Raw genomic sequence first — 13060 nt, 5'->3', positions numbered from 1 at the left:
TGTAATTTAGTTTCAAAAAGAAAATTAAAAGAACCAGAATGCTGTGTGTGTTTGTATAAGCAGGGAGCTATCTATTTTAATATATACTATACATATAATTGAACGACTTAAATACATCTAAAATTACATATTATGTATAACTCTGACCTTCCACTAACACCTAAGTCTGGCACAGAAAATCTCCAAAACCCAAAAAAGTTTCCATAAGATAATGGATTAAAATGGAATGCTACATCTTTGTCCAATGCCTACACAGAAGCAAGGCATGCTGGTCAGAGTTTGGGACTTCCCAGAAGAATGTGGTCCACAGGGTTGGCAGCTGGCTGGTCGCCTAGCTCTGCAGAGCTTTCCCCACTCCAAGGGGACACAAGTTTACCTGTTCCTTTGAGCTTCTCTGGGAGGATCTGTCAATGACTCATCTGCTGCTGCCCAAAAGCCAGGCTTCCCTGGACTGGATGGATGGCTGAAGGACATGGAGGCTGGGTGAGGTACCTCAAAGGAGTCTTTCTGGAGAGCCCTACTAAAAGGACACTAAAAGTGGCAGTCCTTTGTTCTTTATCGATAAAGACAATTGTGCAACTGCAGGCTTCTTTTATCTGAATCTCTTGATTAAAATGCTCATAAAGCTTCTCTTTCCAACCACACCTGACACTGTAATCATCCAGCTAAGAATACTGGTACTTCTAGAGTTATCTTCAATTCTTTTTTAATAATCCAGCCAAAATCCCCCAAAATTCTTCAATGCTTTGCATGTCCTCAGCTTCCTTTTAAATAACCCATTTGAAAAAAATAAAGTCAGCCAAAAAGGTTTCTATCACTCACTTCTTACCTAAGAGAGGCCTGCTGCACGGTCCTTCAATGAGCCTAACCACCAAACGCATCGAAATGCTCACAACTCCACAGCAGTAAGAGGCACAGACCAGCTGCAAGAGAGAACAGCTGCAGAGTGACCTGAACCCAATTTGGGGAGCTCAGTCTGTGTAGAAGCTTGTCAGCCAGAAAAGTGAGTGTCCACAGATTCCCCAGCCCCTAACCAGCCTTCTACCTGGCTCAGGAGGCGTGAGTATCAGTGGAAGACAGGGAAAGTACACAGTTCCCAGGAAAAGTCCCCTGGACGCACCCAGTATGACTCCACTAGACCACACCCTCAGATTCTGGCCTTCCTAATTTCCTTGGCAGGACCTGGCCCTTGCTACCAGGATAAGTGCTCTAAGGAGCTGTGGTGTTTGTTACAAGTCTGAAAATCACTGCATTCTACTGCAATCACTTTCTCCGCTGTACCCTGTGTCTTGTATACCACCTGACATACATGAGACACTCAACTCCTTGTAAGATGGATGACAGAGAACACTCTCCTAGACTCTGAAGAATGTGAAGGCTTTAACAGCACAGTGCCCTGCCCTGGAAAGCCACTTAAAATCAGTAACACCCAAGGCACCAGGTTCTGTCTCTGTGTGCATCATCTCCTTGGTGCAAATCACAACTCTGTGGGGAGGAACCTACCATGTGCCCTATTTTATAGATGAGGAAAACTAAAGCAAATAAAAGATCAGCACCTTGCCAAGAGCACACAGCTAACAAGAGACAGTCAGAAGCTGAGCCAGTCTGTGCTTTCATCACACCAGCCCTGCGGACTCCAAACATGCTCCACACCAAGAATGGTCGGTCCTAAGCAGACGGGACACAAAAATGAGTAAGCGGAGGTCCTTATTCTTAAGGAATTTAGTTTGGGAGGGAGAACTGTAAAGCAAGCAAAACAATGCAATGCTCTAGGTGTTATAGCAGGGCACGGGCGGACTGTTTGGAAGGCCCTAACCAACAGAGTGGCCCAGTCACCTGGGAACATCAGGCACACTCTCACAGCACTGCTTCCTGGAGTTGGAGGGAGATTCACATAAGACAAGAAGCCAGTGGAGAGGGGCCAGGACCGCACATGGAATCTTGCCATTAACTCCTTCCTAAGAAAGAACTAGATGACACTGGGTTTCTGCTGTACAGAGACAGGACAGGCTGGTTAGTCCAGAGCAAAGAAGAGAGGTGGGACAGGACTACCAGCGGCCTCTCTTCTCTCAGTCCTCCAGAACACTGACCTCAGGACATAAATGCTGCACAGGATATGAGACAGCTGCGTGAAGGGGTCCCAAGTCATCAGTGCAGCTGGAAGGCCTGCAGCCTAAGGCAGAAGTACTACAAATACTTAGGGCATGTAGGTATAGCATGCACAAATGAACATACCATGCATGCCAGATGCCCAAAAAGGGAGGAAAGGACAGGGCAAATCTTAAAACGCTTCATCAAGAAGGCACAGGCTTTAGCTGACTATTGAAAAATATGGATCTGCCAAGCCAAAAAGTATAGCAGGGATTTCAGGAGGAAACAGCTTAATCAAAGGCAAGGAGTTAAAAGACAGAAAATGTATTGAGGAGAATTTTAAGTAATTGAGTATACAAGTACTTCAAGCAGCAGAAAGCCAGGATTTAAATTCCAGCTCGCCACTTCTGCATACATGGCTCTAAGCAATTTACCTGGCATATGTGGAAAGAGTGTGAGAGTTTGCCAGGGGTCGGGGGTTGAATAAGCCATCCTTCCAAGGTTCTAAGCCTACCCCATCAGATAGAGGCTCTCAAAGGTAATCTCACAGTAAGAACAGAACTGCCATATAATCCAGCAATCTCACTACTGGTTGCAATGAGCCAAGATTGAGCCTCTGCATTCCAGACTAACTCAATAAATAAACAAGTAAAATTATAAAAGGAGGGAAAAAAGAATCAGATGGAGCAGGTTCTCTCACAGAGCAGGCCAAAAGAGACACTTGGCCCAGGCCTCCCATTCAGGAAGGACCCAAAATCTAGATTTTCAACATTTTCTACACATGAGATTATATAAACAGTCACCAGAGATGCAGTGACAAGACTGAAGGGAGATATGTACATCATCCAGCTTTAGTCTTGTCTTATTTCAGAGCCAAACTGCCTACAGCAGAAGGCACTATGAATTTTATTTTTCCCAAATCTTGTGACTATATTGTCAACAACACAATTGCACTGCGTTATATTTTAGTGGGTACATGTTAACGTGTTAAATATAAGCATTGTAAAAAAAAAAAAAAATACAATCCATTTTAATAAACTTTTAATAATATGGAGAGCTTAAAAACTTTGGCCCAAGTCTCTTATCTGTGATGGTGGTCAGGGGTGGGGGTAAGTAGGAGCCCTGTCAAAAATGCAGACTCCCTGTCCCTCACTGAGTAGAGCCTAGGAATGTATATTTTTAATAACAATCTCAAGTGATTTTTCACACAAGTGGTCTCAGAGCTACACTTTAAAAAAGCACCACAATGGCTCGGCAACATGGAAGCTGTGAAGAGTTTTAGGCAAGAAAGTAACTGATGAGTGCTGTATGTCTCAACATTTGCCACTGGATTTGGCTGCAAGTGTCAGAGACAGAAGCATGATTAGAATAGTTTTAAAAGTGAACTGGAATTAGGAAATCAACTATGCTTTCAAAATCCATGACTGAGAATAAAGACACAAAATAAGAATGTGCATAAAGGAGTCTGACGACAAGGGTTTTTAATTGTATTCATCAGGTAGAGAAATAAGTAATACTGAAGTAACCCCAATGTTCTGGATTGTATTTAAATGCAATCCAGATCCACTCTCCTCTCTATTCTGTTCCCCCAAAGCTCCAACTTGTCCTCTGAAGTAGACCCCAGCAGGAGATGAAAGGATAGGAGAAGTGAGAGGCAGGGGCATGCTTTCCTGACCACAGCCCCCACTCAGGTTCACTGTAGGCTGGCTGAGTCCTTCAACTGAAGGCCACAGCTCCTCCTTCCCTGCTGCCAAGCAGCCCCTGCTCCACAGCCACTCTTTTGGGGTTCTGCTCCTTCCTTCCCCCTTGACCCTCCACATCTAGTACAGCTGGCTCAGCAACTTTACTCTTCCTCGCTGATTTCCCAAGACCCGCCCACATCTTTGTAAACAGTTCTTTAAGTTACCTGGTTGCCTTAGTTACCAACTTCAATCTGTCTCTTACCAGAACCCTGAATGATACATACAACATTAAGCAGAATGTAAATCCCAGAACAATGCCAAATCCAAAATACTCTCATGGCTCAAATAAGGAAGGAGTCACATCAGATGGGACTCAGAAAAAGATTCGGATGCAAGGTGCACTGAATACAGGAAGGGCCGTTACGATTGGGAAGCCATGGCAGAAAGGGCACGTCACCAGTGCCTGTTCTGATCTCCTGCATCCTAAGCAGTTTCCACCATCAGCTGCCCCTCCCTTGCCACACACACACACTACAAAGCCTGCTTCAATCATCCATATTATGCATAAAATTCATTAAAAGACCACTCTGCTGAGGGTCATTTTTATGGCTTGTTTTATTTTAAAGGAATCTTACCAAGTGCTATCATTGTAGAGTCCCACCTGTTAAACCAACTGGAGGCAAAAGCTGTGTGTGAGCTGTTTTATTTCCCTGGAAAGTTGGCCCTCATGGACCCAATAAACAGAGATGAAGCCTATTTGTACCTACAGGGGCAGTAACAACATAGGAAGCGTTTTTAAATCAGGGTGACAAAGAGCTCTTAAAGCAGTAGGGAAGCAGAAAAACCACTTTTGACTCCAAATTCAAAACTAAATTTTAATCCTAGTTTAATCACTGTGTGGGCATATGACCGAAGCAAGCCTTGTATTTCTCTTCCTAAAAAGGAAGTCCTAAAGATTAAAAACGAAATACATATGAACAGATGTTAACTTCTCAAAATAAAAACATAAATTCCAGGAATTTCATAATTTGTAAAGAGGGAGGAACTGTGCATCAAACATCTACTAGAAGCCTGGCATTTTACATCAATTATGGTTTCAATATTCACAGTGACCTACAAGTAGGTACTACTACTTATTATCATCCTTATTTTACAGATAAGGAAACTAGAGCTTAAAGAAAAATGTAGTATTTTGTCAAAGAGCATGAGGCTGGCAGAGTCTGGCTGCCAACCTAATCATGCCATTTCCACTACGCCACTACCCTACTACTTCCTATTAACAAAGGACAATGGAATACAGAGAAACCTATATTGGCTGCAGCTGTCAGGGCTTGTGGTATTTTACTTAGCTGCTCTGAATTAAATAGAGAGGCAGTTTCAACTCTCTTTACTATTGAAAACATCTTCAAAATTTATTAGTTCACTTTCCTCCTCTAAGTTTTTTTGTGTTTGGTATTTTTTGTTTTTGTTTTTTTTTTTTTTTGAGACAGTCTCACTCTGTCACCCAGGCTGGAATGCAGTGGCACCGTCTTGGCTCACTGCAACTTCCACCTCCTGGGTTCAGGCGATTCTTCCGCCTCAGCCTCCCAAGTAGCTGGGACTACAGGTGCCTGCCACCAGGCCCGGCTAATTTTTTTTTTATTTTTAGTAGAAACGGGGTTTCACCATCTTGGCCAGGCTGGTCTTGAACTCCTGACCCCATGATCCACCTGCCTCGGCCTCCCAAAGTACTGGGATTACAGGCAGGAGCCACCACACCCAGCCCCTCCTCTAAGTTTTTATTTGTTACCTCTCCAACTTGGACCAAAAAGAATTTGGGCAGCTTCATCAGTTAATAAGACAGAGAATCATGGAATTTTAAAACTAAGCCCAACACACACAGAGGAGGAAACTCATTTACGTACAGTAACGTATCTAAACTTGTTAACTGACAGGGGCTAAAATACAGATTCGAGATTCTCAGTCCCATATGCCTTCCTGATGAAAAGGAATCATCCACAACAGACTGGGTATTTCAGTGTTCTCATGATGAAGTCTAACGCTCATTATGAGTATAAAAGTAGACAGGAGAGACAAATGAGTTAAATATTGATGTTCTAAACCTACAGTAATCAAATAGAAAGTTTAAAATAAATCTTTGATCTGCTTGTTTTGTTGCCATTCACCTTCTCTTCCTAAAAGTCATACTCTTAAGAAGGCTCAATAATGAGAACTTCACTTGTTTCTTCATCTACAAAATGGAATTCATCATAGTACAGACCTGCAGGAAGATTAAAGAGGTTAATGTTTTAAACTACTCTTTTCTCTAACATCAACTTCACGTCACTGGTTACCTGCACAGTGCAGGGGGGGAATATACAGAAAGTATCAGTCAACGAACTGTTCAAAAAGGAAACAGATCTCATAAGCCCACACCGCTTTCTCCCCCTTACACACATCATCATTTTCCCTGTGTCAACCACAACCCCTAGCCCTTCAGTGTTGACTTCCGGGGCCTGTAGGAAGCTGTTGCTCTCCACCTTTCCCTCCAAAATATGTTGACAGCTCAGATCTAAAACAATGATCTACCAAAAATATTTGCCACATACTATTAAGACTATAAACTAAAATTGACCTTTATTATTCAAATGGTAAAACCACACATGCGTGCACACACACACCCATGAAGCTAAATATTTCAGGCCTTGAACTTTATCTGACTTCACAAGGTGTTGTGAGGATTTGATTAAACAGCATAATCTGTGTGAAACAGCTTTGAAAACTGTATTAAGTGTTAGACATTATAATTATTATCTGACTTTGCAGGATTAGTATCATATAACCATTCCTCCTCCCCTTCCCCCTCCAAACCTTTCGAAATATCCTGAGTCTCCATCCTGCCCCTCTCCCTGCCCGGAATTCAGCACATCATCTCTAAAACAATGACCCCTGTCCCTAAACATGGCTGTTCAATGACTTTATAAAGGCCAGCCTCATCCCTAACTGGCCTTCTGCCAAGTATGCCATCCTGGATATCACATCACTAGGGAAATTTACTCTAGTTTCATAGCAGTAATTACAGCATGATGAGAAATAAGGACAGAAAATTGTTAAAAAGGAAAGAAAGAGCAGGGAGGGAGAAAGAGGGAAAAGGCTGGATAGCAAACTGAATCTGGTAACTTGGAGTTAGGTAAATCGATGTAATAGAGTATATGATATGTTAAGATTAAAAAAAAAAAAAAAACACTAAAAAATAGGTTGACCTGGGACATTTAATTATTTTCTTGTTTCATTTTGGTATTTGTTTTTGAGTCTTAAAAATCCAGCACATCAGCAACTATTAATAATAAAGAACACAGATACCTTCAATGATTCCTTACGTTGTCTAGCACATTTAGCACAGCTCTTTCTCAGTCCAATTCCTTCCTCAAAACCCACTTCTCCATACATTTCTTTAATCATAACCACCTACCAAACATTACCCTAGAAATAAAGTCTTCTGGAAAGCAAGCTCTAGAAAGGCGAACATCAGATGCCAGATACTTTCCATCTTAGAGCATCGTGTAACCTCACTTGATAATAGATTCTGTATTTTTATTTAAATTTAAGGCCTATTGAACAAATACTATGGCTACCTCAAGGTCACTCTGGAATTCTCAGTAAAAATTAAACAACCCAGGAGTGTAAGGCAAAACCTTTTGCTTCTTTTCTTCCCTGGCCTCAGCCTAATTGCAAAACACTTTCTCCTTTCTGCTACCTTGCCCTGCAAGGTGCATTCTTACATTCCATGCAGAACAATAATTTCCATCATCTCAGAAATTCCACACTTACCTAGTAAAAAGTTAATTGTTTTCCTTACACTAAAGCCCCTCTCTTCCTCTGACATCAAACTGCTTTTATAATTTCCTAATTTTTCAAAACATTGTTAGTTAGCACATACCAAATTAACATACTAACAAGTTATATTTTTACACTTTTCATTTCCTGACTTGTCTTTTTCCTGTTGAATCACTTTATCAAATTATAAAAAATTCGTAAGCGTTCTCTCAACTTAGACTAAATTGCTTACATTATAAAAATTTTCTATTTTGCTCAATTTTAAAATGGGTAAATGACTTTAGTCATCTAATTTTACAAAATGAGCTTTAGAAAGTCAACTCTTAGGTGCTTCAAATAAACAATTTATTATCACTATGAAAAGTTAAGGTTTGTGTGATATTAATCCAATATTTTAAAGACTTGCTCAAAGAGAAAACAACTCAAAATACAGTCATGTGTCACTTAATGATGGTGCTATATTCTGAAAAATGCATCATTAGGCAATTTTGTTGCTGTGTGGACACCATAATGTCCTTAAACAAACCTAGATAGCATAGCCTACGACACACCTAGGCCAGAAGGTACAGCCTATTACTTCTAGGGTACAAACCTATACTGTACTGAATACTGTAGTAACTAACACAATAGTAAGTATGTATCTAAACATTTAAAAGTTACAGTAAAAATACAGCACAAAAGATTTAAAATGGTACATCCATATGGGGCACTCACCAGGAAGGGAGCCTACAGGACTAGAAGTCGCTCTGGGTGAGTGAGTTCTGCATGAACGCAAAGGTCCAGGACATTACTGGACACCACTGTAGATGTCATAAACACTCTACGTTTAGGCTACACTGAATTTATAAAATATATTTCCCTTTCTTCAATAATAAGTTAACCTTGGCTTAATGTAATTTTTTTCTTTTTAACTTTTTAACTCTTTTATAACAGAGTAAAACACACATTGTATAGTTGTATAAAAATATTCTTTATATCCTTATTCTATAAGCTTTTTCCTTTTAAAATTTTTTTTAATTTAAAAAACTATTGAAAACTAAGACACAAACAGTAACACTAGCCTAGGCCCACACAGGGTCAGGATCATTAATATCACTGTCTTCCACCTCCACATCCTGTCCCACTAGAAGGCCTTCAGGGGTAATAGCATGCATGGAGCTGTTATATTCTATAATAACAATGCCTTCTGGAATATTTCCTGAAGGGCCTGCCTCCGGCTCTTCTACAGTTAACTTTTTTTTTTCATAAACAGGTGTATACTCTAAAACAATAAAAAGTATAGTAAATACATAAACCAGTGGCACACTTAGCATTATCAAGTATTATGTACTGTACATAATTGTATGTGCTAGACTTTTATAGGACTGGCAGCACAGTAGGTTTGTTTACACTGGCATCACCACATGAGTCATGTGTTGTGCTACAACATGACAACGACTACAGCTTTACTAGGCAATAGGAATTGTTCAGCTGTTATAATCTATGGGACCACCATCAGACACGTTGTCTGAAGACCAAAATGTCACTGTGCAGTGCACGACTGTGCTATACAAAGTCAGCGGTATACATGGCTGTACAAACTTAGAGTAGTCCCAAGGTACAAACTCAAGACCTTTAGCTAACAAAGATGGATGTCGCTTTCCCTTGATTCTCCTGCTTATTTCAGTACTGAAAAGAACTTTCTCTGGGTGTTTAAATGAGGTCATTAATATCAAATCAAGTTAAACAGTTATAAGCATTATGTAAATGAATAGGTATTACTAGCATAGTGAAGAAAATATTTCAGCATGGCAGGGATGGGTAGGGCAATGGCAGACATGGAGGGAGAGGGAAAGGGGGGGAAGAAAAAGAGAACGTCTCTCTGAAAGAAATGCCCATCTCTCTGAAAGAAATGTAAATGTACAAACCTATCTCCCATGCTCCTCATCAGCAAGGAACTTTTCAACAGACACCCACCCTGCATTTGCTGATACACTAGCAGCAGCCTATTTAAGGCAGGAGTGTGATATGCTGAAAGGTCATACACTACACACCAGTGTGGAAACGTCAGCGAGAATCCTCCACAGGGCCGAGAGGATGAAAAATCCTAAATTCTGGTTAATTTATTAATAAAGAGAGAAGAATATTTTCTTCAAATACACGATTAATTTCACTGCCACACTTTATTAGCATGACACACATTAGAACTGTTGTTCAAGATAGATGGGGATAGATACTTTACTATTTATTACTCAGAAGTTATGACTGCGATGTGAGATTTCAACATAAGCCACAATTGTTTAACACCCTTTCGACATACTTAAGTTGATTTTATTTAAAACAGTATGGCGCAAGGCAGCTAGTAACCTAATGTCAGGTTTCCAGGCTGCTGCTACGAAAAGCCATCTGGACAAGAAGGAATCCTGTATTGAAACGAAATCCCTGAGGACTAAATGACAGCAGCACCTTCAAGTTCAAGACAGTGAACCAGTATTCCGTGTAAAGTGCAAACACTTCCAGGTTAAGTACACTTGAAATCATCGTAAGCAAAATTTCCAAAGTTAACTACCTTTAGCCTGGAGCTAGAGCAATCACCTAACCACACCCCCACCCCATCAACAATTTCCCTAAATCTCACTCTCACAGCAAAATACTTCCAAACTTTCTCTTCTGAGTAAAATGGCGCTGCTTTTCCATCACAATGCTGTTTATTTCTCAGTAATCCGCAGGCCCTTTAAACCACCAAACTCGATTGGCCTCATTTAAATGCCACCCTTCCCTGTCAAGAGCTTTTTTGGGGGCTGGGCCAGGAGGTACGGTGGCTGCAGCTATCGACGAGGTTGCAACTTTCTCAGCCAGAATCCTGGGATTAACTCCCTCTGACTTTTCTTCATAACCTGTCTGCCTTCCCCCAAACTGTTGCCTCTCTCTTAAGCCACACTCCAACGCAAACTGTCCCCAAAGTGCAGTAGCGCTTAAGCCTCTCCGGGCCCCTCGCACCCATCGACGCCGTCTCTAAGGCACCCTGCACACCCAGACCCAATCATCAGCCTCTCCGGGGGTCGCTCAGAGCCGCGCGCGGGGCAGGCAGCACCACCGGCCTCTCCAAGCGCAGCTCTCCGCACCCTGTCTACACCCCAGTCCCTGCGCACCTGGGGCTGCCCCGGGACCCGACCACGGGGTCCGAGCACCGCCGCCGCGGAGGGCAGGGACCGCATGCACACTCGCACGCCCAAACGACCACCCTTCCCGGGGGTTGTCGCTGGCAACAACGCCCGGCCCACCCCACCCGGCCCGGGGATGGGAGGCTGGGGGCGCACTGCGGAGGGAGGGGGCTCCGGGACAATAACCGGCTTGGTGCCCCCTCCCTTCCAGGGAGCGGCGGGCAGGGGGGCACCGGGCGCCCGGCCCCAGCCCCCACCCTCTTCCCGGGCCCCCGGTCGGGTGGCACCGCGGCCGAGAGGGGCGGCGAGGGCGCGACGCCCGGCGCCGGGGCGCCTCGGGGTACCTGGTCGATGGGGAGCTGCACGGCGTTGCTGAGGGGCTGCAACAGGGTGGAGCCCGTGGTGCTGGTGGTGGCCATGGCCGGGCCTCGGCGCTCCGACAGCCCGCGCCGCTCGCCCGCTCGCGCTGTGCCGGGCGACGACGAGGATGGGGATGCAGCGGCGCGCCCGCCCCTGGGCCGCCTGCTGTCTGAGCGCGGAGCGGGGAGGGCCGGGGAGGGGCCGGGGGCGGCACCCGGCTCGCACCTCCCCCTCCGCCGCCGCCTCCGCCCGCGACCGCCGCCCCCAATCGCCCTGCACCGGCGCGGCCCCTCCTGCGGTAGTCCCCGCCGTCCCCGCCCCGGCGCCCCCGCCGCATCCCCTGCGCCCGACTTCCAGCAGCTTCCAGCGCCCCCTCCCCACCTTGCGCGCTCTCGCTCCAGACAGCTGCGCGGCCCAATCGCGGCGCGGCGCCCCGACGCCCGCAGCCAATCAGAGAACGCCGGCCGCGCCACGCGCCTCCTCCGTGCCGAGGACCCGGGTGAGGGGGCTGAGGCGCGGCCCGGGCTGTTGCCGGAGGGCGGTTGGCGAGTGTCATGGGGCGCGCTCCTCGGGTGGGAGCGAGGAAGAGCGTTTTTGCTTCGCACCCCTCGGTTTCTCCTCGCTGGAATGTCGCAGCCCCCACCCCTCCTTAGGAGGGACGGCAGACAACAAAGGGTCTCGGGGTGGCGGCCAAAGGGGTGACGTGAGGGACGCTGCCGAGCCAGCGCAAGGGGAAGTTTGGGGACCAAGGTGGGGGCTGGGAGGACGACAAACCAAAACAGCGACCTGGCTGAGAAGCCCCTTTGTCTGTGAGACTGCCCGGTGAAAGCCCAAAGCTGAGCGCAGCCTCGAAGTCGGACGCTTTCGTCGCTCTCCAGCCTCACCCGGGCCTTTGGGCGGTGGGAGCCGGGCCTGGGTTCGACGCCCGCGGGCGCAGGGAGACCGGCTCCCCTTTGCTGTGTGAAAGTTTAGTTCTTTGGTGGCCAGCCGCCCTCGTTGAAGGCCCCACCTTCCTCCTGAAAAACGCAATTTCTAAGCATCCCTTCGTCCCTTGAGGACAGTCACCCCCAGACTGTTGAAGTCCGCCAGGTTTACGTACCCTGGCAGGTCACGTGTATATATAATCCATTTGCCCCAAACTTCTTGGAAGTAAACCATTTGAGCGCCTTTAAAATGCAAACGTCAACTTCTGTTCAGAAGACTTTGAGGAGAAATGCCACAAGACTCAAGGATTTGGCAGTTTAACTTTCATAGAAATAACTAATGTTTACTGAGAGTTTAACCACAGCTTTAATACTTTTGATAGAATAGCTCATTTAATTCTCACAATAACTGTGTGAAACAGATACTATTACACACCCTCTGTCAAGGAAATTGAGTCACAGAAAAGTTACGTAATTTGCCCAGGAGCTCACAGCTGATAAGTAGATTGGAATCCAAGTAATCTACATTTAGATCCGACATTACCACTGGGCCTTTCTTTCTGTCACACTTAACGCCCATTCCAGAAATTCCCATCAGCTATCAGTTATACCATTGGCTTGATGACTAGCTTAGAGTCTTGAATAAGAAGACAGCACAGATAAAAATACACCTGCTTTAGTAATCAGTCTGTGGGCTTCCATTTGTCTCTCTGAAAAGGAGGCAGTGAAACTCATCAGTGCAATCCCTTCTTGCTTAGAATTCTTTGATTGGTCTACTCAATCCTTGTTTGGTGGATTCTCAGCTGAAACGGAATAGGGGATAGCAGGAAGAATCAAAAAACAGGAACCTTCATTCCCACTAGGGGAGTGTTCCAGTGGGAGCTGTAATCAGAGAGCTGCTTATTACAGTATATTAATCCAACAATCCAGACCTCTCTATGAATATTGTATTAGAAAAAACTAATTTTTTCCTTTTCTTCACTTTGGAGAAGTAGAGGAAGTGCACAGGTGGCTGAGCATACAAACTGAAGAAAAATTGAAATAC

At 44.7% G+C, this 13060-nt stretch overlaps 1 protein-coding gene and 1 long non-coding RNA gene across 4 annotated transcripts in view; both read right to left on the bottom strand.

Annotated features, from left to right (window-relative positions):
* MBOAT2 (membrane bound O-acyltransferase domain containing 2) overlaps positions 1–11344 on the bottom strand; it is a 139037-nt gene extending 127693 nt beyond the window's left edge. Inside the window, exon 1 of one of the 3 annotated variants that reach the window (XM_032294194.1) lies at positions 11077–11344. In XM_032294194.1, the coding sequence (XP_032150085.1) occupies positions 11077–11151 (75 nt within the window). In that variant the 5' untranslated portion in view covers positions 11152–11344. The remainder of the gene's footprint in view (positions 1–11076) is intronic. The other 2 variants (XM_032294200.1, XM_032294196.1) reach the window with 2 other exon arrangements.
* Positions 2966–5463, bottom strand: LOC116562059. Its single transcript, XR_004273731.1, has 2 exons — positions 5429–5463; positions 2966–4917 (listed from the first exon to the last, which is right to left on the bottom strand). It is a non-coding gene; the product is annotated as an uncharacterized LOC116562059 (long non-coding RNA).
* Positions 11345–13060: the final 1716 nt, after the last annotated feature.

This window comes from Sapajus apella, unplaced genomic scaffold (assembly GCF_009761245.1).
Source record: "Sapajus apella isolate SASKATOON/1434 unplaced genomic scaffold, GSC_monkey_1.0 scaffold31, whole genome shotgun sequence".
NCBI lineage: Eukaryota > Metazoa > Chordata > Mammalia > Primates > Cebidae > Sapajus > Sapajus apella.
Note: the sequence above shows the minus strand (reverse complement) of the source record. Positions and strands in the feature narration are given on the sequence as shown.